Below are 26,671 nucleotides of genomic sequence, written 5' to 3'. Positions count from 1 at the left end.
TGTGACAGATTGCCCTGTTTGTTCACCTAATAATTAAATATCCCACTGACAGCACCTGTGTGAGCTTGCCTGTGTTTCCGTTCCTCTTCTTACTTGAACAGACAGTCCCCTGGTTGCTAAAGGCCATGGGACATGTATTACTCCCATTGCTTCCTTTTTCTTTTTTTTGTGGGACTTTTTGCAGTTTGCGACTTTTTGGGCGCAGAATCAAGCAGCGTACCAGCCTCAAGGAAGTAATGCAGTGTGCCTGGATTTATCTTTGTAGCCAGGGCCGCATCTGCCATGAGGCGAGTGATTCGGGTGCCCATGCCTGCCCGAATCACCTAACGAAAAAATTCATTTATGTAATAGTATGTCATGGAACACCAAGGGTTTACTCTCTTAGCGTTCTGTCTTGGAGACTGTATATAAGTATTCTAAAGGAGCTGTAGTGTTTCTAATGAGTTCACTGCAAATGGGCCCCTATTTTTAGGGGCGCCATGTGAAGTTGTGCTGTATAGAGTGAAGATGTGAAGATGTTTGACTTGATGTTATGAAGAATTCAGCGGAGAAAAACTATGGTCGGGAGAAATCATAAAGTCCCCTTCCTGATGGAGCAGTTCATCACCTGTAAGATACTAGATAATAATGACACACTGTGTCACTGACTACTAGTGTCTGAGGTAGCATCATCAGGCACGGGTGGGACAGGATTACTGCCGACATCAGCAGCCAGCCAACAGACAGACCTACTAACCACAGAAGAAACTGTTGCCGGTACTCTGCTGTTTGGACTGTTTGCCATGAAATGAAGAAGTTTTTACCACATTACTTCATCATCTCCAGTGTGCATCCCTTGCCTGCCATTAACCCTTCTGTCACTTGAAAGGGATTGACCACCTATATAGACTGGGAGTGCTCCAGGGGAATTATCATACTACGGCCTCTCCGTCCTTTTCTTGCTTCTACCCTGCTGACCCAGACAGCAGTAGACAAGGCTATTATAGGACCAAACCACCATGACACTGGCTGCAGGGCCACTACCAAGCCAGAGCCTCCACTCCTAGCCACCTAAATGGCCCCATCCACTGTGGGTCCTTGGTGAGTACATTGCAAGTGGCAGGATTTTTAATTATGTGCCTTATATCAGCTTTAAACCTGCCTGAACCTGGTTTCTAGATCGGGTTAGAAACCCCTGCACTATTTAACTGTACTGATTGATTGTGTTTCACTGCTCCAGCATTACAAGAGTTAACATATGCACCTATGCAGCAGAAAATTTCCTTCCCACCATAGGATAGTGGGAAAAATCCAGCAGTGAGCAAGTCCGACACCTGTGACTGGTGGGAAGATCCTGGAACCCCCTGAGGAGAGCACATGGTTGCGTGTGATGCACTGCAGCTGTACAGTGTCTGGACTATGGAAAAGATGTCAGAACAACTCAGAAATTGGGGGAGAAGTCAGAGCTAGCTACCCAATCCCCAGATGGTGCAACTAGAGCTACCTCTATCTGATTAGCACGAGTCTGTGAGATGGTAGGTAAGCTGGAGATCTGCTGAGCAGCTGACGTACCACCCAAAGAGACCAAGAGGTGTACCCACTGCCCAAGCAACTCATAGTGGCTACCATCTCACCTCAGGTAGCTAGCAAGCCAGATGTCACTTCCAGCACCCCATGCACTCCAAGAATTCCTGCACAACAGCTCACAGGAGTTTAGAAGGAAGAAACGGAGGCTACCAAGTTCCTTACCGGCTAGTCAGCAGCAGATTGTTTACAAAAAGAGTTGGATCCGGCACAACATAAAAGAGCAACCAGACTGTCTCCTCATGTTTTAAGATGAGTTTCATGAAATAAAGGAAGTTAGTTTTTGACAAAGAACACCCGTGGATGCTCTTTCATGTTGTGCCAGATCCAACTCTTTTTGTATGAAAGTTCCAGACGGCTAAGGAAGGATTATCGTCGTGCACCAGAAGGCGTTCAAGAAGGCATGTATGTCTAAATAACAGCCTTAAGGTTGGGTGAGCTGGCATTTTCTATACATTTTTTCTACTGCTGTAGTCTAAGTGTGTCATTTTTTTAGTACTCCAGTGTTGTTATCCACTTCAACAAGGAAAGAGGGTGTGGCTTCATCCGGGAGGATAGTACCGGTCGTAGAGAGTGTGTTTGTGTCATGCCGGTCAGTGAAGAGGCCTGGCCTGCTAGAGATATGGCATAACCTGTAACTCTCTTCCCTACAACAGGGCCCAAAGGGTTATTGGCCAGCTGGAGTGGAACTTGTCTGAGCTGCTTGAAACCTGGAACCGTACAGGGATGATGAGCTGCCAGAGGATGTCAATAAATTACTCCCAGTAGATGTCCTGCATGCCATGTCAATCTGGTGGTGATCACATCCAGTAATGCTGATTGTACCAGCGCCATTGCCATGATTTCAGCAGTTCCCCTGACTCTCCCTGTGCAAGTTACCACCAGTGAGTCATTGTCTGAGGGTGTCCTGGGCCCTATTTCTGCACAATCTATGCAAGTTCCAGGTCAAAACTCTGGGTGTCCTGTACCAGCAATTCCAGAGCCCACCGGAGTGGGCCTTATACAAGTGCTTTATGCATTGTTGCAGTTAAACCAGCTACAGAGTCCTTCAAGGGCTAAGCCCATTAGGCCGCCGTCACACGTACCGCTAGACGTCCGTTCATAACGCGACGTTAGCGCACAGGGGGAGGTCCTCGGCCCGAACGCACATGCGTTTCCAGAGAAACGCATGCGATCGGCTTAACAATCGCATGCGTTTCCCTGGAATACCATACTAATCTCTTCTTGCTTCTATGCTTCTGGCCCAGAAAGGAGTGGTTTTGAACCACTACCATGACACTGGCCACAAGGACACTACCAAGCAAGAGCCTCCATTCCTAACCACCTTATTATCCCCATCAACTGTCTGTCCGGGGTTGGGCATGTTGCATGTGCAAAGTAGTTCACGTATAAGATCAAGTAGTTCCCAAGAAGTATCCACACACTGCAGCGAGATGATCAGTGGGCTATTTTACAGGAAGTAGCTTCTGTTTGATTTCCAGGGATTATGGATGATAGAGCACTATATTTTATATTCCTTTGTCATAATATGTCATATTAAAAGTAGTTTATTAAAGCAGAATAAGTATATTTTACTAATAATTTTTCTTGCCAGGTATCAGGTATGGTGAAATAGATTTGTGTTTTCTTGTGCTCACAAGGAATCTACAATATATAACATGACGTTCCTATGCTGTTGCCTGTGGCTGTGCCTGTTCTTTTGGCACAAGTTAATATTTTGCAATACTTATAAACAGGACCAACCCTTAAGCAGGTCTATATATTCTGAAAATGTGCAACAAATTTTAAGAGGTATCCCAGCTGCTTGCACGGTACGATCTTATTTCTCTTATATCTGAGTTTTTGATCTCTATGTATATACCTACATATGAGACATTTAAAGTGAAGCTTATGATGTACTTCCAGATTTGTGTTAGACATTACTAATGGTAAGCTGCAGCAGGGGCAAGCCAAAACGTGCCACTAAACTAGTTCTACTCTTCTGAGGTTCTCAGTATAGAATCTCTATGATACTGGCACTGAAGATAGTAACCACAGTAATTTGCTTGTTCTGTAGCATCAACAGACTTCATGCAGCAAACACTGCGGCTCAACAATAGTGTTGTCTAACACAGTATTATAATGTTTATACTGATGAAACTTGGATTATGAATTTATAGATTTTATTATAATTTATACAAATCCATGTAAAGTAATTTAAAGTTTGCTGCAGCTTTTCTTTTACATGTCAGTAATCGATTATAAAGGTACTTAAACAGTGAAAATAACCAGTTTTTTTTAATAAATAAATAATTCAAGCATGACAATTTTATAACAAAAGACCACTCCAAGAGCAAATGCATAGGGTCGGCACAGTCCACAGACAGCAATGTCTTGCAGGACAGCTATAAACGGAGGCACAATGAACTTGGCACAAAACTACAGTCCACACAGCCTGCAGTGCTCAGCAGAAAATCCAGGTATAAGTATCATGCACCCGTGCCATAGGTTCCCCACCACTGATGTAGTAGAAAGAAAATGCGGAAAATGTAGTTCACACTGTTTTGAAGGGGTGTGTCCCGTGTTGGTGTTCAGTCCCCCTCCCCTCTGCTTGGTCAGGTGCATTGAATGAGTGTTCACTTATATACCTAGTGTTTCCTGGATGGGTGGGTACGTTTTGGCTTGAGAAAGTGGTCCGGTCATGCACCCTCCCTGTAGCCCTAAATGAAATAAAGAGACGTTCTCACGAAGAGGCCGGTGAGTGCTGCGGTTTTTCTACTACATGATACTTATAACAAAAGACCATAGAAGTTTATAAGCCACATTTTAGCTCACAGCATGGAGGCTCTCCATTATTGTGCGAGATGGTGGTTAGGTGCACACGATGTGCCAGGGAAAATGCTCCAATGTAGATACATTTTGTGGTAGATCCAGCACATCAATATGTGAAGCGTTTACAGGACACTAAAGGGAGGGGAGAAGCGGGTGACGCTTTTGCAGTTATTATTTCAACCCATACTTCGATGTATTCTTTATCAATATAAGGTGAAGAAAACCTCCTTTACATCCATTGTCACCAATATAACATAAAAACTTAAATGAATTTTGAGTCCACCTATGTTGTATATTTAACTTACTGTACTTAATGTCGAAGATTTAAAAATGCAACGTGTGAATGCACCCTCAAAGACACGAATGTCTGCACTTTCCTCTGGGTCCTTACTTAAAGGGGTTATGCCACGAAACAATTGACTACAAAAAGCTGTCAAAGAGGTTAAAATATTTCAAAAATCTATTTGTAATGGTTACCTGGAAGTAAAGATTCCTTTCTATTTGTTATTATGATGCGTGTTCAGCCTCTACTCTGTTCCACACAGAAGCAGATGTGGGAGGGGCCAGGCACATGCACAGCACTGACAGCTGCAGTTATTGCACAACTCAGTGCTACAGAGCGCTCAGCCGTCAGAGTCTCCTTCCACCTGCTGTGCTCAAATAGTCCCTGCATTTACTGATCCAATAGAAGTCCAATTGAAATGTGTCATACGCCCCATGTTAAAAGTGCACCAAAAAAAGTTGGTGCAGTCTGTCAAAGCAGTGCAGGGGGCACCAGATTCATGAAGAACGTGCGCCAGAAATCCTGAATCTGGCGGTCCCTGCACACTACACAGGACACTGCACATAGTACACATGTACTATGTATTCTCACAGCATCATGGTCGGTCAGGTTGACATGCATGGCGGAAGTCTAGGTGGTTGCAGGGGAGGCAAACCCCACGTGTATCGTCACTGCAAAGTGCCACTTACCCCTGAGGAAGTCACTTTGAAGTGAGGATACGCATGGAGTTTGCTGTCCCTGCATTTTTCTAGACCTCCGACATATTTACACTTTACTGTCCGCCTGACCGACCATGATGCTGTGAGAATACATTGTTTTGCTCTTCTTGTATGCATTGATTGTACAAAATTAGGTGCAATAGTTGTTTTTATGACTTTTACTAATAAACTTTTGTATTTTTGCATGTTGATTGAATCTCTTTCTGTGTATTTTGTAAGGAATTGCAACCAAATCACTAGATAGATAGATAGATAGATAGATAGATAGATATGAGTTAGATATGTGATAGATCAGGGGTCAGGAACCTTTTTGGCTGAGAGAGCCATGAACGCCACATATTTTAAAATGTAATTCTGCGAGAGCCATACAATATGCACATGCCTCCCAGTAGATAGGTAGCCACGGCACATGTCTCCCAGTAGATAGGTAGCCCCAGCACATGCCCCCCAGTAGATTGGTAATCACAGCACATGCTCCCCTGTAGATAGGTAGCCACAGCACATGCTCGGCAATAGATAGGTATCCACAGCACATGCCCAAGGTAGAAAGGTAGTCATAGCACATGCCCTCAGTAGATGGGGTAGCCAGAGCAAATACCTCCCAGTAGACAGGTAGCCCCATCACATGCCCCCAGGCCCCAGTAGATAAGTAGTCACAGCACATGCCTCCCAGTAGATAGGTAGCCACAGCATATGCTTCCCCAGTAGATATCTAGTGCCAGCACATACTTTCCCCCAGTAGATGGGTAGTGCCAGCACATAATTGCTCCCAGTAGATAGGTAGCTCCAGCACACGCCCCCATTAGATAGGTAGTCCCAGCAAAAAAAAAAAAAAAAAGGGAATACTCACCTACCTGCTTTCCCTTCAGCATCTTCTCATAACTCCGCGCTCTTCTCTATGACCCAGGCGCCACTGTTATCGTTGCTTAGGCAATGGCACCTGGGTCATAGAGAAGAGTGGATGCGGCTCTACTCTATGACACAGGTGCTGTCACCTAAGCAATGGTGCGGCGATGGCACCTTGGTCACTGAAAGGACGCATGCAGTGGTAACATCCCTGCCTGCAGCCAGAGATCAGCGCTGTGTCTCTTAGATGTACACACTGTCCATCGCTATTTAACAATGATTTGTCTGAGAGCCAGATGCAGCCATCAAAAGAGCCACATATGGCTCCCGAGCCGTAGGTTCCCTACCCCTGTGATAGATGGATATGTGATAGAGAGAGATAGATAGATAGATAGATAGATAACAGCTTCTCACATGTTGCTGATGTTTAGCGACTTCCCTGCTAGTCAGGCACAGGGGCCCCTTTGCAGGAGAGCAGGGTAACATGGAGGGACAGTGCATGGAGGAGAGTACAGGAGGAGGACTGCATCAGGAGAGGTCAGAGCTCAGCCTGTTACTTGTGTTATCTCTGCAGCCTACTGTGTGACCTGACTAATGGTGGAGGGAGGAAAGGGCTGATACATTGCTATGATCCATGTTAGGGAGGACTCCTCTGAGCAGACATGTCTGGCTGCAGTTACCTTGTATCTGCTGCTGTAGGCTCCTGTGTAGCTGGTGAGCAGTGGCCATCACAGCACAATCTCTGCCCCTCCTCCTCTCTCACCTCCTATTGGCTGCAGTGTGTCAGGTGATCTCTCAGTGTGCAGAGGAGCTGTGAGCCCTTGGAGTGATCTGTAGTGGAGAACAGCTGACTGACTCCCTGTGCGAAGACTCAGCCAGATCAGCTGTTGCTCAGGACGGGACACAGCTACCACCGGGGGGCGCCAGCAACCAGAACAAAAGGAGTTATCTCAGTAAGCCTGCAGATTTTGTAATAAGTGTAAATGGTGAAAGTACTTTTAACAATGCATTGGACCCAATTACAGCAATGTGCAATGGTGACACAACCCCTTTAAATGGAGATTTATTGGGGCACCATCAACATGTGAATAATGACCAAAGAGAGTAATCATGCTAATTTTTATACCTCTGTTGGGTTGCATTTACACCTGGAGTTAACACATGCATTTTCAATCACAACAGCTGAGAAGAGATTTGCATAATTATATTGGTGTCGACATTGCATTTACAAAGTGCAAGCGTTAAGGCATATGTAAATATATTGTTAACATGCCGAAACTTGAAAGAATTTGTTAACATTAGACTTGAAAAATGAAAGGATAAAACTCAAAGAAAATGCATGTAATCTACTGTCTTCTAAAGTTTTTTTGTTTAAGTTAGGGTGCATTCACACGTTCAGTTTTTCCGATGCAGTTTTTGGTGCCCAAACCAGGAGTGGAGTGAAAATAGAGGAGAAGCAGCTTCTCTCAATAGTAAATTGTCACCCATTTTGAGCCATACCTGCTTTTGGATTCAAAAACTGTGTCTGAAAAACTAAACGTGTGAACCCACCCTCAGGGCCAATTCCTATCAGAATTTTGGCTTCTGTTTTGCGTTTACCGTTTAAAAAATGGATGAACAACTTTTTTTTTTTTTTTCCCGTTGATTTCAATAGACTTGCAAAGGTGTCTGACAGTATCCATTTTTACATCTTCCTTTAGACCTTCTTTTATTTGAGGGGATATTTGGAATAAATAAATGTGTGTCTTCTGACCCCCATGAAGCAAAGTTCACTGTGTAAGTTTTCTTGTGTTGTGCCCGATTTAGGTTAGGATTCAAATAGCTGAGGAGATTTGCGTGATTACACTGTTGTCAACAATGCGTTTGCAAAACGTAAGTGTTAACACATGCATTAACAAACAGTGTTAACATTGCATTAATGCATATGCTAACAAAGTGTTAACACATGTGTTTTGTAAACACAATGTTGAAAACAATGTAATTGTACAAATCTCCTATTCAGCTGTTTGAAAACGCATGCGCTAAATGCAAACAAAACGTGTGACTGCAGCCTAAGGGTGAAGACACACATGGCGTTTTTGGGCCGTTTTTACTAAGTGCGTTTTCAGATCGTTAAAAACGCATCCGTTTTTTGAAAACGCATGCGTTTTTGTCCGGTTTCCCGAAATTGCGCAATGAAAAACGGACAAAAGCGCATGCGGTTTTAACGATCTGAAAACGCACTTAGTAAAAACGGTCCAAAAACGGCCCAAAAACGCCATGTGTGTCTTCACCCTAAGGCTGCGGCACACGTAGTGTTTTGAACCCATTTTTGGGCCACTTTTAAGCAGTCCGTTAAAAACGGACTGCTTATTAATGGCCCAAAAAACAGGTTCAAAATGCCACGTATGCCGCTGGCCTAAAGCATTCAGTTAAAGGGGTTATCTGGGTGTTAAAAAATTACTTGTGGCCGGGCTGGGGAGGGTTATTTAAAAATAATAAACATCTACTTACCTCGTCTGGCCCTGCCGATGTCCTGCTCCGTCTCCTCTGTGCGCCGGCCGGTTTGATTACAAGGGCGGCCAGAAGCTCCCATCCGACACCTTCTCCCAGCGCTTACAGCGCTGAGAGATGGGGACGGAAGGGAGGAGCCGGCCACACCGCGGACTGGAAGTTCCCAGTGCGCAACTTATGTGCCCCTGTAAACAAACAGGGGCACGGATCAAACGGACCGTGGCGCGGGACATCGGCAGCACCGGAGGAGGTAAGTACATGTCTATTAATTTTAAATAGCCCGGCCCTAAGTAATTTTTAACACCTGGATAACCCCTTTTATAAAAAAAAAAAAAAAAACGCATTTACTTTAGCCTGCAGTGGAATGGCAGCACAGGTTATAGCTGAATCTATGCAAGGTCTCACCCATTCCAGTGTGGAAACATCTTGTTAAATCCTGCGTGCTATGCAGCAGTGTCAAAAAAGGGGTCCTGCCTGACTGGAAACGTTTAAAAGACAAAACTAATTTTATTTTTATTAGGTATCATTAAAACATATAGGACTAGTCCTGTGAAGTGCGTAAACAATTTTACTTTTCAGGCATTGGCCAGCAGTGTTGGACTAGTACAGTGGTCCTATCTTCAGGACAGCCCTGTTGTGGGAATTGTATTGCAAGCCACAAGTGGTCTATTGTAAAGTGCTTGTAGTAGCTTCAGTAGACCTGTATAAAGGCGCTAGTGGTTGACAATGGCCTAGTTTAAATATATATATTGCTAGTTACACCTATGTATATGCAGCAGTGTGCTAATACACCAATCCTAATTTTTTTTTTGGTTGTGAAATTTGTGAATAAAAGTATCATTTGAATTCTGCCATCTACAATATCACTAGTCCCATCACATAAACTAACCCCCCCTCATCGTATGTTTATTCTTCATACAAATTGTAATGTCGTACACACATAATTAACATTCTAGATCTATGGCTCTACATTTTTAGCACCAGCGCTTCATTACGGGAATGTATCAAGCTATGCATGCAAGAATTCTGGCATTTTTCCACCACCCATAGAATTGAATAGTGACTGGGAACTGGTTTAGCCAGGCAAGCTGATGTAACTATGCATTTTTTTTTTTTTCATGAACAAGTTTGTTTTTTGCAGTAAAAACTAAACTGGAACTTGAAATAAGAAATTAAATGTGCAAAGGTTTTCTTCATGTTGGTTATTATATGGTTATTACAATGAGCTTGACTTCTATGGCATATTAGTTGCTCTTGGAAATAGAATGTGTGTACGGAAGGGGGGGGGGGTGCAGAAAGTGGAGAGGGCTACAGAAAAAAGGATGTAAGTGGGGAGGGACAGATGAAAGAGGTTGTAATTGAGAGCCCTGTAAGTAAAGGCCACATTAAAGGGCATTAAGTGTAGAATCCACAGTGCAAGGGGGGACATTTGGCTTTCATTTTGTTTAGAACAGTAATAGTGAAAGAATCTGTTATGGGACCTAGCCTAAATAAATTATACACACGTGGACAAAATTGTTGGTACTCCTCATTTAACGAAAGAAAAACCCACAATGGCCACAGAAATAACTTGCATCTGACAAAAGTAGAAATAAAATAAATTTCTATGAAAATGAACACATTAAACTAACGGGACATCACTGTTTGTACACTCATTAGCATCACAGGTGTCTACAATCTTGTAATCATTGAGTGGCCTGTATAAAGGGCTACAGCTATCCACTGTGCTGTTTAGTGACATGGTGTGTACCACACTCAACATGGACCATAGGAAGAGAAGGAAACTCTTGTCTCAGGAGCTAAGAAAAAAGAATTTTTCGACAAGCATGTTAAAGATAAAGGTTATAAGACCATCTCCAGGCAGCTTGATGTTCCTATGACTACAGTTGCACATATTATTCAGAAATATAAGATCTGTGGGACTGTAGCCAGCCTGCCTGGACGTGGACACAGGAGGAAATTTGATTTTGAATCCAAGAGACAAATACAAATGGTATCAAAAGAGCCCAGAAAAACTTCTATTGAGATGAAAAGTGAACTTCAAGTTCAAAGAATGTCAGTGTAAAATCAAACCATCCATCGTTGTTTGTGCTAAAGTGCACTTAATGGGAGACCACCAAGGAGAATACCATTGCTGAAAACAAATCATAAAAAAGCAAGACTGGAATTTGGAAAACTACAAAGCTGAAAGAATGTCCTATGGACAGATGAGACTACAATCAAACTTTTTGGCATGGTCCATCGGAAGTATATTTTGAAAAGAACCCTGTACCTGCTGTGAAACACGGCGGAGGCTCTGTTATGTTCTGAGGCTGCTTTGCTGCATCTGGCACAGGGTGTCTTGAATCTGTGCAGGGTACAATGAAATCTTAAAAAAATAAAGGGATTCTAGAGGGAAATGTTTTGCTCAGTGTCCAAAAGCTTGGTCTTTCGCAGGTCATGGGTCACAGCTAAAAACACTTAAGAATGACTAAGGTGAAACATTGGTCTATTCTGAAGTGGCCTCATATGAGCCCTGGCCTAAACCCTATAGGGCAGTGGTGGCGAACCTATGGCACGGGTGCCAGAGGTGGCAATCAGGGCCATCTCTATGGGCACCCGAGCCATCTCTATGGGCAATGTCTGTCAGACAGGACTTAAGGCCTCTTGCAGCCCAGGACCCTAGAAGGAAGCTACAATGATAATCCAAACTTCTCCTTCTTTCTGCTGTATTGGTGTCCTCAGATGTTTATACAATTCAAACCTGCGAAAGAGCCGGGAGTAATAAGTTGCTGCTTAAATTGTCGCATTGGCACTTTGCGAAAAATACATTGGTTTTGGTTGTAGTTTGGGCACTCGTGTCTAAAAGGTTTGCCATCACTGCTATAGGGCATCCTTGGAAGAAGCTGAAACTTGCTGTGTGGAAAATGCACCCTTCAAACCCCAGACAACTGGAGCAGTTTGCTCATAAGGAGTGGCCAAAATACCTGCTGAGAGGTGCAGAAGTCTCACTGACAGTTACAAAAATGTGTGATTGCCTCAAAAGGCTGTGCAACAAAATATTAAGTTATGGGTACCAACATATCCGTCCGGGCAAATTTTATGAATTTTTTTATTTTTTTTTTTATTTGGTGAAGCATGGCTGAAAAGCAATGTGTAGAGCAGTACAGTGGCTTATTGGTTAGTATTCAAGCCTTACAGCACTGGGGACCTGGCTTTAAGTCCCAGATCAATATCTGCAAAGAGTTTGTATGTTTTCTACATGTTTGCGTGGGTTTCCTCTGGGTCCTCAGGTCTCCTCCCACACTCCAAAAACATACTGGTAGGTTGATTATAGAGATGAGCGAGCACTAAAATGCTCGGGTACTCGTTATTCGAGACGAACTTTTCCCGATGCTCGAGTGCTCGTCTCGAATAACGAACCCCATTGAAGTCAATGGGAGACTCGAGCATTTTTCAAGGGGACCAAGGCTCTGCACAGGGAAGCTTGGCCAAACACCTGGGAACCTCAGAAAAGGATGGAAACACCACGGAAATGGACAGGAAACAGCAGGGGCAGCATGCATGGATGCCTCTGAGGCTGCTTAATCGCACCATTATGCCAAAATTATGGGCAACAGCATGGCCATGACAGAGTGACAGAATGAAGCTAGATAGCATCTAAAACATGCAATAATTGACCCTGACACTATAGGGGACGGCATGCAGAGGCAGCGGCAGCAGGCTAGAGAGTGGCATGGCGACATACCCTAAATGGACTCAGGCTTCAAACCAATGGGTGGCAGAGAGGAACCAAAGGAGGTGAGCAAGAAGCGCTCAAATAATATCGGTACATGATAAAAGTTTGCCAGTATATTTTGTGGATTACACAGCAGGGTGGCGACAAAGTTAACATGGAAGCCATGAAAACAACCCAAAATTCTGCCTGACACAGCTCGTTTGATAAGGGGACCATGTATGGAGGCAGTGAACTAGTAGTAGATTAAAGGTTCTGCAGTTAAAACTATGTTAGTTGGATCTTGGCATGGAGTTGGCGCTCCGCTGCCAGGCGAGCTTTCGCCAATCCAAGCCCCTGTCTCTAGGCTACTCCCCAAACAGCACTTCTAAGAACCTTTTGTATAAGATCAAGTGTAGTAGCGTTCTTATAAGTTTAGGATATGGCGGGTGAGGGGAATGTAAACAGATGCGCAAGAAGCGCTGAAATAATATCCCTAAATGGTAAAAGTTTGCCAGTATATTTTGTGGATAACACAGCAGGGTGGCGACAAAGTTAACAACTTTGATGTGGAATCCATGAAAACAACCCAAATTTCTGCCTGACACACCTCGTTTGATAAAGGGACGATGTATGGAGGCAGCTATATGGACGACTTTTGGAGGTAGCAATGGAGACAACGTGTGGAGGCTGCTATGGAGACAATTTAATTTGGATAGTGCCTGTATGTGGCAGTCCCAAAAATTTTTCAAACCAGAGGAGCAGGTAGATGGCCCTCCAGAAAAATTGAATAGATTGAGTGCCTGTATGTGGCAGTCCCAAAAATTTTTCAAACCAGAGGAGCAGGTAGGTGGCCCTCCAGAAAAATAGAATAGATTGAGTGCCTGTATGTGGCAGTCCCAAAAAGTTTTCAAACCAGAGGAGCAGGTAGGTGGCCCTCCAGAAAAATAGAATAGATTGAGTGCCTGTATGTGGCACTCCCAAAAATTGTTTAAAACAGAGGAACGGGTCGGTGGCCCTCCAGAAAAATTGAATAGATTGAGTGCCTGTATGTGGCACTCCCAAAAATTGTTTAAAACAGAGGACCGGGTCGGTGGCCCTCCAGAAAAATTAAATGCATAAAGTACTATAGCAAGAGCCAGTGGGCCCTGTCAAAAAATAGCCAGTTTCCTCTGCTTTACTGTACAAAGAGGAGGAGAAGGAGGAAAATGAGGAGGAGGAGGAGTGGATCAATTATTCAGGTTGAGCTTCCTTCACCTGGTGGAGATTGGAAATTATGAGAAATCCAGGCTTTATTCATCTTAATAAGCGTCAGCCTGTCAGCGCTGTCAGTCGACAGGCGTGTACGCTTATCGGTGATGATGCCACCAGCTGCACTGAAAACCCGCTCGGACAAGACGCTAGCGACAGGGCAGGCAAGAACCTCCAAGGCGTACAGCGCCAGTTCGTGCCACATGTCCAGCTTTGAAACCCAGTAGTTGTAGGGAGCTGTGTGATCATTTAGGACGATGGTATGGTCAGCTACGTACTCCCTCACCATCTTTCTGTAAAGATCAGCCCTACTCTGCCGAGACTGGGGACAGGTGACAGTGTCTTGCTGGGGTGACATAAAGCTGGCAAAAGCCTTGTAAAGCGTACCCTTGCCAGTGCTGGACAAGCTGCCTGCTCGCCTACTCTCCCTCGCTACTTGTCCCGCAGAACTACGCACTCTGCCGCTAGCGCTGTCAGAAGGGAAATACTGTTTCAGCTTGTGCACCAGGGCCTGCTGGTATTCATGCATTCTCACACTCCTTTCCTCTGCAGGGATGAGAGTGGAAAGATTTTGCTTGTACCGTGGGTCCAGGAGAGTGAACACCCAGTAATCGGTGCTGGAATAAATTCTTTGAACGCGAGGGTCACGGGATAGGCAGCCTAGCATGAAATCTGCCATATGCGCCAGAGTACCAACGCGTAAGAATTCACTCCCCTCACTGGCCTGACTGTCCATTTCCTCCTCCTCCAACTCCTCCAACTCCTCTTCTTCTGCCCATACACGCTGAACAGTAAAGGACTCAACAATGGTCCCCTCTTGTGTCTCGACAACATTCTCCTCCTCTTCCTCCTCATCCTCCTCCACCTCCACCTCCTCCGATATGCGCTGAGAAACAGACCTAAGGGTGCTTTGGCTATCAACAAGGGAATCTTCTTCCCCCGTCTCTTGTGACGAGCGCAAAGCTTCCGACTTCATGCTGATCAGAGAGTTTTTCAACAGGCCAAGCAGCGGGATGGTGAGGCTGATGATGGCGGCATCGCCACTGACCATCTGTGTTGACTCCTCGAAGTTACTCAGCACCTGACAGATATCAGACATCCACGTCCACTCCTCATTGTAGACTTGAGGAAGCTGACTGACCTGACTACCAGTTCTGGTGGAAGTTGACATCTGGCAGTCTACAATGGCTCGGCGCTGCTGGTAAACTCTGGATAACATGGTCAGTGTTGAATTCCACCTCGTGGGCACGTCGCACAACAGTCGGTGAGCGGGCAGTTGGAGGCGGCGCTGCGCTGCCCTGAGAGTGGCAGCATCTGTGCTGGACTTCCTGAAATGCGCACAGATGCGGCGCACCTTCGTGAGCAAATCAGACAGATTGGGGTCTTGAGGAAACGCTGAACTATCAGATTTAACACATGGGCCAGGCATGGCACATGTGTCAGTCTGCCGAGTTGCAGAGCCGCCACCAGGTTACGGCCGTTGTCACACACAACCATGCCTGGCTTCAGGTTCAGCGGTGCCAGCCACAGATTAGTCTGCGCCGTGATGCCCTGTAATAGCTCTTGGGCGGTGTGCCTTTTATCGCCTAGGCTCAGCAGTTTGAGCACCGCCTGCTGTCGCTTAGCAACGGCACTGCTGCTGTGCCTAGAGCTACCGACTGATGGCGCCGTGCCCACGGATGGTAGTTCGGAGGAGGAGGTGGAGGAGGGGTGGGAGGAGGAGGAGGCATAGTAGGCCTGAAACACCTGGACCGAGGTAGGCCCCGCAATCCTCGGCGTCGGCAGTATGTGACCAGCCCCAGGGTCAGACTCGGTCCCAGCCTCCACCAAGTTAACCCAATGTGCCGTCAGCGATATATAGTGGCCCTGCCCGGCAGCACTCGTCCACGTGTCCGTGGTCAGGTGGACCTTGTCAGAAACGGCGTTGGTCAGGGCACGGGTGATGTTGTCTGACACGTGCTGGTGCAGGGCTGGGACGGCACATCGGGAAAAGTAGTGGCGGCTGGGGACCGAATACCGAGGGGCGGCCGCCGCCATGAGGTTGCGAAAGGCCTCGGTCTCTACTAGCCTATAGGGCAGCATCTCCAGGCTAAGCAATCTGGAGATGTGCACATTAAGGGCTTGGGCGTGCGGGTGGGTTGCACTATATTTGCGTTTCTGCTCCAGCGTCTGGGGTATGGAGAGCTGAACGCTGGTGGATGCTGTGGAGGATCGTGGAGGCGACGATGGGGTTTTTGTGGCAGGGTCCTGGGCAGGGGGCTGACTATCAGCTGACACAGGGGAAGGAGCAGTGGTGTGCACGGCCGGAGGTGAACGGGCTTGTTGCCACTGAGTGGGGTGTTTAGCATTCATATGCCTGCGCATACTGGTGGTAGTTAAGCTAGTAGTGGTGGAACCCCTGCTGAGCCTGGTTTGGCAAATGTTGCACACCACAGTCCGTCGGTCATCCGGTGTTTCCTTAAAGAACCTCCAGACTTCTGAAGATCTAGCCCTCGCCGCAAGAGCCCTCGCCACGGGAGCTTCACTAGTTGACACATTTGGCGCTGATGCACCAGCTCTGGCCCTGCCTCTCCGTCTGGCCCCACCACTGCCTCTTCCAACCTGTTCTGGTCGAGGACTCTCCTCCGTCTCAGAAGCACTGTGTTCACCCGGCCTCTCAACCCAGCTTGGGTCTGTCACCTCATCATCCTCCGATCCCTCAGTCTGCTCCCCCCTCGGACTTCCTGCCCTGACAACAACTTCCCCACTGTCTGACAACCGTGTCTCCTCATCGTCGGACACCTCTTTACACACTTCCACTACGTCAAGAAGGTCATCATCACCCACAGACTGTGACTGGTGGAAAACCTGGGCATCGGAAAATTGCTCAGCAGCAACCGGACAAGTGGTTTGTGACTGTGGGAAGGGTCCAGAAAACAGTTCCTCAGAGTATGCCGGTTCAAATGCCAAATTTTCCTGGGAGGGGGCAGACTGGGGGGGAGGAGGCTGAGGTGCAGGAGCTGGAGGAGTGGCGATTTCGGTGACATGGGTGGACTGTGTGGAAGACTGACTGGTGGACAAATTGCTCGAAGCATTGTCAGCAATCCACGACATCACCTGTTCGCACTGTTCTGGCCTCAACAGTGCTCTACCACGAGTCCCAGTAACTTCAGACATGAACCTAGGGAGTGTAGCTCTGCGGCGTTCCCCTGCTCCCTCATAAGCAGGTGGTGTCTCACCCCGGCCAGGACCACGGCCTCTGACCCCTGCAGTAGTTGGACGCCCACGTCCCCGCCCTCGTCCTCTACCCCTAGCCCTCGGGTTAAACATTTTTAAAATGAGAGTTATAGCTTTAATTTTTTTTTAACTTTTTTTTGTGTTTTTGAGTTTTTAAAACCAAACAATGCTATCCTATTGCTATGGCTATTTTCTAGCCAAGTATGAAAGCACACTACTATGCCAGATGAGATGACGCTGAGTTATTAAACAAAATAAACGTAAAATAAAAAAGGACAAATGGCAGACTGTGCCTAATTGAAATCCAACCCCTACTAAATTTTCCCACTTCGGTCTTTGCAATGGATATGTGCGTCACTAAGCGCAAAACACAGCGGTCGCAAGTCTCACTACAAATTGCTCACAATTGGCTAGTAGATGCACTGCAGCAAGTACAGCCACCAGCAGATCAACCAGAAATCAAATATATAACGCTACTGTAGGCGTAAGCCGTTTGGATTCTCCTATGGCTATTTTCTAGCCAAGTATGAAAGCACACTACTATGCCAGATGAGATGACACTGAGTTATTAAACAAAATAAACGTAAAATAAAAAAGGAAAAATGGCAGACTGTGCCTAATTGAAATCCAACCCCTACTAAATTTTCCCACTTTGGTGTTTGAGGTGGATATGTGTGCCACTAAGAGCTAAACACAACGGTAGCAAGTCCCCCTGCTAATTCCTCACAAAATGGTACTAGATGCAAATAAAAAAAAAAAAAGTAGAACGTTATTGTAGCCCTAAGAAGGGCTGTTGGGTTCTTGGAGAATCACTCCTGCCTAACAGTAAGCTAATAGAACACCCTAACGCTTTCCCTGACCAGCAGCAGCTCTCTCCCTAGCGGCATCCAGACACAGAATGATCCGAGCAGCGCGGGCAGCGGCTAGTCTATCCCAGGGTCACCTGATCTGGCCAGCCAACCACTGCTATCGACGTGTAAGGGTACCACGTCATGCTGGGTGGAGTGCAGAGTCTCCTGGCTTGTGATTGGCTCTGTTTCTGGCCGCCAAAAAGCAAAACGGCGGGAGCTGCCATTTTCTCGAGCGGGCGAAGTATTCGTCCGAGCAACGAGCAGTTTCGAGTACGCTAATGCTCGAACGAGCATCAAGCTCGGACGAGCATGTTCGCTCATATGTGGATAGGGACCTGCAACATCCCCCGCCTGGACCTAGCCTTTTCTTGGGGCCTGGAGACAGCCAGGGCCCGGAATACCTGAGTTCAGCTTGTCCTGGGTTGCTTCAGATATCACCCTTGAAGGTAGGGTGATACCGCTTTCTCTCACTAGCTAGCTCCTCAGAGCTGCTCAGGCAGTGAGCTGAGCTCTGTCTGCACTGGTCTCCTCTCTACTCTGAGAGAGTGCACTGGGACCTCTAGAACTTTCCTGACCAGGGGTTTTGTTACTCCCACTGGTCAGGTGGTGGTTCCTCCTCCAATCGCATCCTAGCTTACAGATACAAGGTTTAACACATCTGATTGGTTGCTGGAATTGCATCACATAAAACAATTAACTCCTGCCTTGCCAGGCAGACTCTACCGCTGCAGTGTTCCCCTGTGTTATGTAGTGACCTGCTGTGGGGTTGATCAGACCCTTCACAGGCTGCAAGCCACATGGTGGGACGTTTTCGCAACAACCCCTCTGCCTTGCATTGGCAGGGGTGTTGCAGACCAATTTGGCAAGATCTGTCTAGTGCTGTGTAATATGTGTGCGCTATATAAATGAAGGAATTTATCATAATGTCTGCCTTTAATTTGTTCATTTTCATAGAAACTTAACTTGAATCTGACAAACGTAAAAATAAATTATCTCTGACGATTGTGATTTCAACTTTCATTAAACGAGGGGTACCAACAATTTTTGTCCACTTGTGTATGTACCCCATGGAGCATATACCTGATGAGGTCTCAAGGTCATTATTGTTGAATATGCTAATGTTTTAAATATAGTAATTTGAAACAATAACTGAATGGGTTTTATGCTCCTTTAGGACAATTTTTAGAGAACACATTTGTGTGAGAATGGATGTCATCTGGTTACTTCTGGTGCTGTTGTTGAGTCTCATCACTATACAGTTTATGAAAATACGTCAAATTGCAGCTCATCTGCCTCCAGGACCAACTCCTTTGCCTTTGATTGGAAATCTTTTTACAACAAAATGTCAGCTTAATCACAAGACTCTTATGAAGGTACTAGTGAAATTGCATATATTATTGCTTTCTATTACGGTTTAATTTGTCTATACTTATAAAATAAAAAAGTATAAATAAGTTTGGAGCCGAAAGAAGGGCAGAGCCATGAAACGGGGCCCCCACTCCCACACATGTGCGGTCTGGTTGTCCTCCCTCCACCATGTATATTGCCTGAATATGCTCCTTTATTGTCACTTGAAGGAAGACCATACTAAGGGGTGCCATTCTTTTTGTCTACTATTGCAAGAATTATAAAATATGCATCTTTGGTTCTAAAGGCCCATTATTTTGCAGTGATTATCTTATGGTGATTGTTGTTTGAGTGCTTAAAAAAAAAAAGTTCCCAATCACACGGCCGTTGGGGGACGTATATAAGGTCGTTGTATGTACATGTCCCCCGTAGGCCGGCAATAGGCGCACAGTGCCGCACACATGCCACACCGTAGCATTCCATATCCGGGAGAAATACATACCCAGAATACGGCGCCATGCATCATACATCGCTCACCCCCTCCTCCTTTCCCAGGCACCGGTGCGTGGCAGCCATGCTATGGTACGGTGGGCACACATTTGAGTAAATATAAAGCGAACCTGTCATACACATAAAAAAAAAAGGCTTCATTAAAAACTATGATTAAAATTATCCTTAAATGGTTCCTTTCCATGGCATGCAATGTTACAAAAATTTGTTCATAAACTTATATGCAACTCACTCATTCACACTAAGTCATACATATTAAAATTTACTTGCATTGCCCTGCATCCTTGTTGCTGATTAACAGGCTATGATATTCTGCTGCATAGAAAGCTCTGTAACATCATTGGGCACTTAAAGTCATGTGACTAGGATGACTTCAACAAAGGTCCTGTTACATCTACTGTAAGTCTACCGCATTACGTGTACCTCATGTATGTATCTGATCACATTCAATCACAGGACAGTGTGTGTCCCACCTACAAATAATCATCACTAATCTCAGTGTAATCTATCTGTAAGTTACACGATTATTTCTAGCCTCTTATCACCTTTACATCATCAAGCGATCCTGCTAACCCTACACGTTTCTAGTAGTGGACTTTCATCAGGGGTCAATCAAACCAGATTATTTTTTATTTATTTTTTTTTATTTGGCAGCGTGGGCTCCCACTGGTGGTGCAGAATGCTGGGTTTTTAGGCAGAAGACCTCGTCCCTGGAGAAGGTATTGTTATCTTACCACAGGAACCAATCCTCCTCAATGGAAACCACCTTACTTCCGTGGTGCCCAGGAGGGAGCTTTGTATCTGTCAGAGCGTAACAGCAAGACACTCCACCTTAAAAGGGGCATACCACAGACAATTCCTGTGCCTGACAACATGTGTCAAGCAGAAGAGATAATGAAGTGGTTTATAGGTAGCAAAGAGTGCCAAAATACAAGCAGGAAGCTCAAAAATTGGAGGGCAAGCTTATCAAAAAGGTGAAACCAGAAGAGAACGGTATCACTAGACTTGTGGGCATTTTTGATGTGCAGAACTTTACTCCAAGGCATGCGTTATAGTTATTTTGGGGAGGTTCTAAAAGCAGACAAGGATATCTGTGATCACATCTCTGATGTAGCTACGGTGATGTTTAGGAGGGGAAAGAACCTGAAAGATAGACTGGTCTACATTCTGTTGGAACTGTTGACATTACATTAACAAAAAAGGAGGGTGGGGAATCCCTGCTGTGGAGATTTCATTAATGGGGGGGGGGGGGCACTACAGATAAGAGTCTATGGAGCTTATTTAGGAAGGATCCTGTGGCTGTATTTTCATTGGGTTTTTGGGGATTGTGCCGGGAATTGTCACACGCGATCAGATTGTGGTGCATTGGCCCCGGCATTCATGTAACAGAAATCGGGGGGCGGGCCATCGGACGATCCGACGGATTCGAACAAACCTCAGGATTTAACGTTGTATGTGTGTCACAAGATCAAGCACTTACATGCACCTGGAAGGAGAAGGTGAACTGTAGCGGACCTGATCGGGAAAGCAACAGATGCAGGATATATGGAGCCCACATTCGTAGTGAATCCCGGCAGCTGTGCATTGGATTCGGGGAACGCACCTCGGGGATCGCACAGGGAAGGGTAAGTAAATCTCCCTTTATATATTTTGGAAAGATTGAATCGTTCAGCTATTAACACCTTGTCAACCGAGGATGAACTATATCGTCCTTGTGCGGCAAAGGGTGTATGGAGAGCGCTCACGAGCTGAGCTCTCTCCATACACACCGGGTAATGGCTGTATAACATAGCCAACACCCGCCTGTCACTGGCACCGATCGTGGCAGTTAACCTGTAAAGCACCTAATTTACCGTTATATGGGCGCCGATGGAAGGCCGATCACCGCCCCCTGGAACATCATCGGGATGTCATTGAGACTCGTAGGCTTGCCATGTGCAACAATTTATAATAGGCAGCAGAGGGCAGGCTATTAATCATTGTAAAATAGCTATATACTGCAATACAGTAGTATTGCAGTATATAGTATTAGCAATCGGACCCTGAAGGATCTAAAATGATAAAAAAACAAATGTAAATTATGAAAAAATAGTAAAAATGCAAATCACCCCCCTTTCCTTACAACTGATATAAATATAAATAAACAGTAAAAATCAAACACTTTAGGTATCATCATGTCCGATCTATCAAAATATATTAGCGAATCTTTTCGGAGTTTAACACTGTAACGGAAATTGGCGCTCAAAGTCGAAAAATCCACTTTTTTGCCATTTTGAAAAATATAAAAAAATTCTATAAAAATGACACCACCCACAGCTCCGTGCACTGAAGTATAAAGTTATTAGTGCCATAACATGGCAAAATGAAGAATGAAATTTATGAAAACATTATAAAATCTGTACAAATTTGGTATCCTCATGATCGTACCGAACCAAAGAATCAAATAGACATGTGATTTGGGGCACTCAGTGAAAGTTGTAAAATCCAAGCCCACAAGAAAACGGCGCAAATGCAGTGAAAATGATGAAAAAACGCATTCTGAATTTTTTTTCCCAGTACACGGCATGGAATGATAAATACCATCACTATGAAGTGCAATTTGTTATGCCGACAACAAGCCCAAACAGAGCTCTGTACATGGAAAAATAAAAAAGTTACAGATTTTTGAATGTGAGTGAAAAATGAAAATGCAAAAACTAAAAAGGGACACGTCCTTAAGGTGTTAACTAACATCTGGTTAAAATGTTTCTTGATCTGTAATTTAATCATCCTGAAACCTAACCTAATTTGTGAAAACTTTATTTTAGCAAATTTATGTAAATTAACAGCAGAGGCTACTGGGGCGTGGAGTAGCCGTGGCTCCCAGTGCCTGGCCAATCTACTGCACGCCCTAGTAGCCTCTTCCGTTTATGTATGTTACATTTTTTTATGTTGAAACATAATGAGAAATACACAGCCTATCTAATATACACAGCTCCTATTGATATATACATCCTTGACACCCACAACAATAATAAACTTGGTACTTGCCTCCAGCCCTGGTGCTCCCCTGCAGCTCCTCATCATTTTCTGCCAGCCGTGCTATCTAGTGACACAGACCGGCGTGCGTGATGACGTCCTGCGGAACGGAGTACTGCACGCTCTGTCAATTACAATTGCACCTTAATTTTTTTTTTTTCTTTGCTATCTGAGGCAGATGCGGCCCTCCTATAAGGGGAATATGTAAACCATGAGGATGATGTTGGAGCATTATACAATGAAAAAGATATAGATTTTAAATTTACATACAAGTATAAAATTGTTACTGAAAAAAAATTACTGACTGTTGGAAGGTTTTTTTCATATGTTTCTTTTTTATACCCAGCTATCTAAGATTTATGGAAATATTATGACTATTTGGGCTGGACAAACATCTTTGATTGTGCTCAATGGCTATGAAGCTATAAGAGAATGCCTAATAAACAACTCCGAAAAAGTGTCAGACCGGCCTACAACACCTTTCTTTAAGTACTATTCTGAGGGAAGAGGTAATGTAATGAAAAAAAATGCTGCTTGTATAAATGCAATCTTTATTTTGATACAATAGTTTTAATATTTAAGTGACTACAAATGTGAAAAAATAAGGTTTTTTTTAAAGTAGTGATTTTTACCAAACTATGTTATACATATGTACAGCATTATTTGATCACCTTTTCCCAGGTTCAGCTATAGATGCAGAGGGTGCATGTACTTCTGCAATAATGAAAAGTGAAAGCTCTATGTTCTGCCTTCTGTTGACCGTCTGGAGGAGGCACACTTCAAACACCTATATGTCCTGAACCCTTGCTCCTAGAAAAATCCTGGTGTCATATTAAACAGGAGAGTTGCATATGAAATATGGATTGTGTATGGATGCTCAACAGTCTTCTTCTTGGGTATGATGCAACAAGTTTTTCACACCTGGATGTGGTGATCCTCTGCCTCTTCCTTGCAGATCCTCTCTAGTTTCCTCCGGTTTGATGGTGGAAGCCATTTTCAAGTCTCTCCAGAGATGCTCAATTGAGTTATGTCAGGGCTCTGGCTGGGCCGGTTAAGGATGGTCACAGAATTGTTCTGAAGCCACTGCTTTGTTATTTAAGCTGGGTGCTTAGGGTCATTGGCCCATATTTGTGTATTGTGCAGGGTGCACCAGATTCAGGAATTGTGAATCTGGAACTCCGTGCACTGCTCCAACAACTATTGGTGCACCTTTAACATAGGGCATGATAAAAATACCCTTATAATCTAAGCACATTGTCAGCACACAACATCTCGCAGCACTAGAGGGATCGTGAAGTGTCCTGCTTAGAGTCCCCGCCAACACCCTGGGATTTTGCATTAACCACCACTAAGTAATAAGAGCTAAAACTGGTTTAACGGGCTGAGTCCTCTCCATAGCCAGTAAGTCTTTGTTGTATATTGCAGCAAACACTTACCGGCAACACTGGTAGCACCAATCACGAGTGTTATCCCGTCAATCACTGCTGGCAAAGCTGCCGACAGCTTTAAAAAGAAGACTCGAGGTTGTATCATTTTAACCCATTGATTCCAATGTGCGATCTGCACATTGTAATGAATGGGGAGGAAAATGCCCATATACTACCATACTGTAGTATGGCAGGACTGATCAGACAAAAAACCTAAAAATTCAAATCACCCCTCTTTCCCTAGGAGTCATATAAATAAAAATAAACAGTAAAAATCATAAACAGATTAGGTTCCGCCGCGTCCGTAAATGCCCTGTCAAAGTATAATATTATTTTTTCACTGCGTTTAATCCCGTAACGGAAAATAGCGCCCAAAGAAATTATAAAAATTTTAAAAAAGTAATCAAAAGGTCGTATAGTCCTAAAAATGGTAGCATTGAAAACCTCATCAAAAGTTGCAAAAAATGACATAACCCACAGCTATGTACACCAAAGTATGAAAAAGTTATTAGCCCCAGAAGATGGCAAAATCAAAAAAATGTCTGTAAATGTATCAAAACATTATAAAACCTATACAAATGTGTTATTCTTGTGATCTACCGACCCAAAGAATAAAGTAGACCTGCCATTTGGGGCATTTGAAAGCTGTAAAATCCAAGCCCACAAGATTTTCAGTGCATTTGAAATTTTTTCCCACTTCCCAGTACATGGCATGGAATATTAAATACCATCACTATGAAGTGCAATTTGTTATGCAGAAAACAAGCCATCACACAGCTCCTTTACATGGAAAAAATAAAGTTGTTTTTTTTTTGTTTTGTTTTTTTCATTTCCAGTTTTCACTTTCCACCATCAAAAATCTATAAAAGGGCTAGGTTGTTAAAGGGTTAAGGTTAGTGTTGGTGATCAGGGGCATTCAGGTGATGGTAGAGATGGCAATTGGTGCCAGTAGAGTGTGCTTCCCACTGAGCGAGGCATAAGAATTAGGGGGCTTCTAGCAGTATAAACTAAAGGCAAGGGGCACTCCATTTGTGGACTATCGATTATGGTCCTTTCCTGGATCCCTGTGTTGCCTGCCATATGGGGTTTGCCTGTGGGCTTCTGTGTTGGGTAAAAACCTGAGCGCACAATCTACGTGGATCGCGGCACAGTGCATCATCGTCGGAACGCACCTCGGATCGCGACTCGGACAGGTAAGTAAATGTGCCTGTATGTATGTAGAATACAGGTCTTAATGGTACTGCAAGTAATGACTGAGAGAGCAGATCAGTCTCACTTGTTTTGATATCAGTGACACTGGACTGTGGGAATCTCTGGGAATCCACTTGATATAGCTTTTTAAACTTTACTCAGATATTCCCAGAGACGAGGCATCTGGAGGTGCTGGAATTGTTGTTAAAGGAGAACTGAACCCATAGAAGAAGAGGTGTCCAGTCATTCTGACAAACAGTTAGACTTTGCTCAACTTAGCCGGGGGAATGGAATAAATCCAGTTTTACTTCAAGTCAATTGATTAGGTTCTTTAGAAACCTGAAATCAGGTGGGTGCTTTAAACAGAAACAATGGGGGTCATTTACTAAGGGCCCGATTCGCGGTTTCCCGACGTGTTACCCGAATATTTCCGATTTGCGCCGATTGTACCTGAATTGCCCCGGGATTGTGGCGCACGCGATCGGATTGTGGCGCATCGGCGCCGGCATGCGCGCGACGGAAATCGGGGGGCGTGGCCGAACGAAAACCCGACGTATTCGGAAAAACCGCCGCATTTAAAAACCGAAAAAGTGTCGCTTGGGGAGCGCTTACCTTCACCTGGTCTGAGGTGGTGCATTCTGGCGCGATGAGATGACTTTCAGCGCAGCAGCGCCACCTGGTGGACGGTGGAGGAACTACCTTCATAAATCCCGGCCGGACCCGAATCCTGTGCAGAGAACGCGCCGCTGGATCGCGAATGGGCGAGGTAAGTAAATCTGCCCCAATGTGATGTGGAAGAGCATGCAAGTGAAAGATAGACCCGTTAAGGAAATGAAGTTGACCATCTACCATAGTATGACACCAAGTCAGTGATGGAAGTACAAGTTTCCAAGGACATTTAGGAACTGATCATAAAATTACACCAGTTGCTCTTTCCCAATCCTCATTGTATATAGTCAGCACCCTCAGCTTCTCCTTCCTGTCTCTTCGGAATCGCAGATTTGAAGGGTATCTTCATACGTTGGGAATTGCCATGCAGAAAATCTACATCTATCTATCAAATACGCATGTTTTTTTTATGTGCCATTTATATGTGGATTTGTGTAGGGAGTTTGACTCATGATTTCCAAGTATTTCTGCTGCATCATTAACAAATCAATTAGAAATTCAGTTAAAGCAACCTGTCATCAGCAACTGGCCTAACAAACAACTACTAGTATATTGTTAAGCAGCAAAATACCTTCTAGTTTTTGTTTATTTCATAGCCCAGGGTGGTGGCATCACTTCAACTTTGAAGTGAGAAGTAAATTGGTTGTGTCAAGGATGCAGAGGGTTTAACGCTGAAGTAAATGTCAGGCACTCTGTATGCCTCCTCCTCTGTGATTGACGACATGCATCAGACTTCAGGAGATGTGGTTAGTGATGACTCTGGATGTAGGACCATCAATAAC

General features: G+C 44.7%; 1 protein-coding gene across 4 annotated transcripts in view; it reads left to right on the top strand.

Moving 5' to 3' along the window:
- The first annotated feature begins 3,206 nt into the window (after positions 1–3,206).
- LOC140122049 (cytochrome P450 2J2-like) overlaps positions 3,207–26,671 on the top strand; it is a 46,892-nt gene continuing 23,427 nt past the window's right edge. The window contains exons 1-3 of one of the 4 annotated variants that reach the window (XM_072142421.1): positions 3,323–3,374; positions 18,902–19,100; positions 22,949–23,111. In XM_072142421.1, the coding sequence (XP_071998522.1) occupies positions 18,933–19,100; positions 22,949–23,111 (331 nt within the window). In that variant the 5' untranslated portion in view covers positions 3,323–3,374; positions 18,902–18,932. Of the gene's footprint in view, positions 3,375–4,162; positions 4,300–18,901; positions 19,101–22,948; positions 23,112–26,671 lie in introns of those variants that run through there. The other 3 variants (XM_072142420.1, XM_072142422.1, XM_072142423.1) reach the window with 3 other exon arrangements.

This window comes from Engystomops pustulosus, chromosome 3 (genome assembly GCF_040894005.1).
Source record: "Engystomops pustulosus chromosome 3, aEngPut4.maternal, whole genome shotgun sequence".
NCBI classification, from domain to species: domain Eukaryota; kingdom Metazoa; phylum Chordata; class Amphibia; order Anura; family Leptodactylidae; genus Engystomops; species Engystomops pustulosus.
This window is presented reverse-complemented; position numbering and strand designations above follow the sequence as displayed.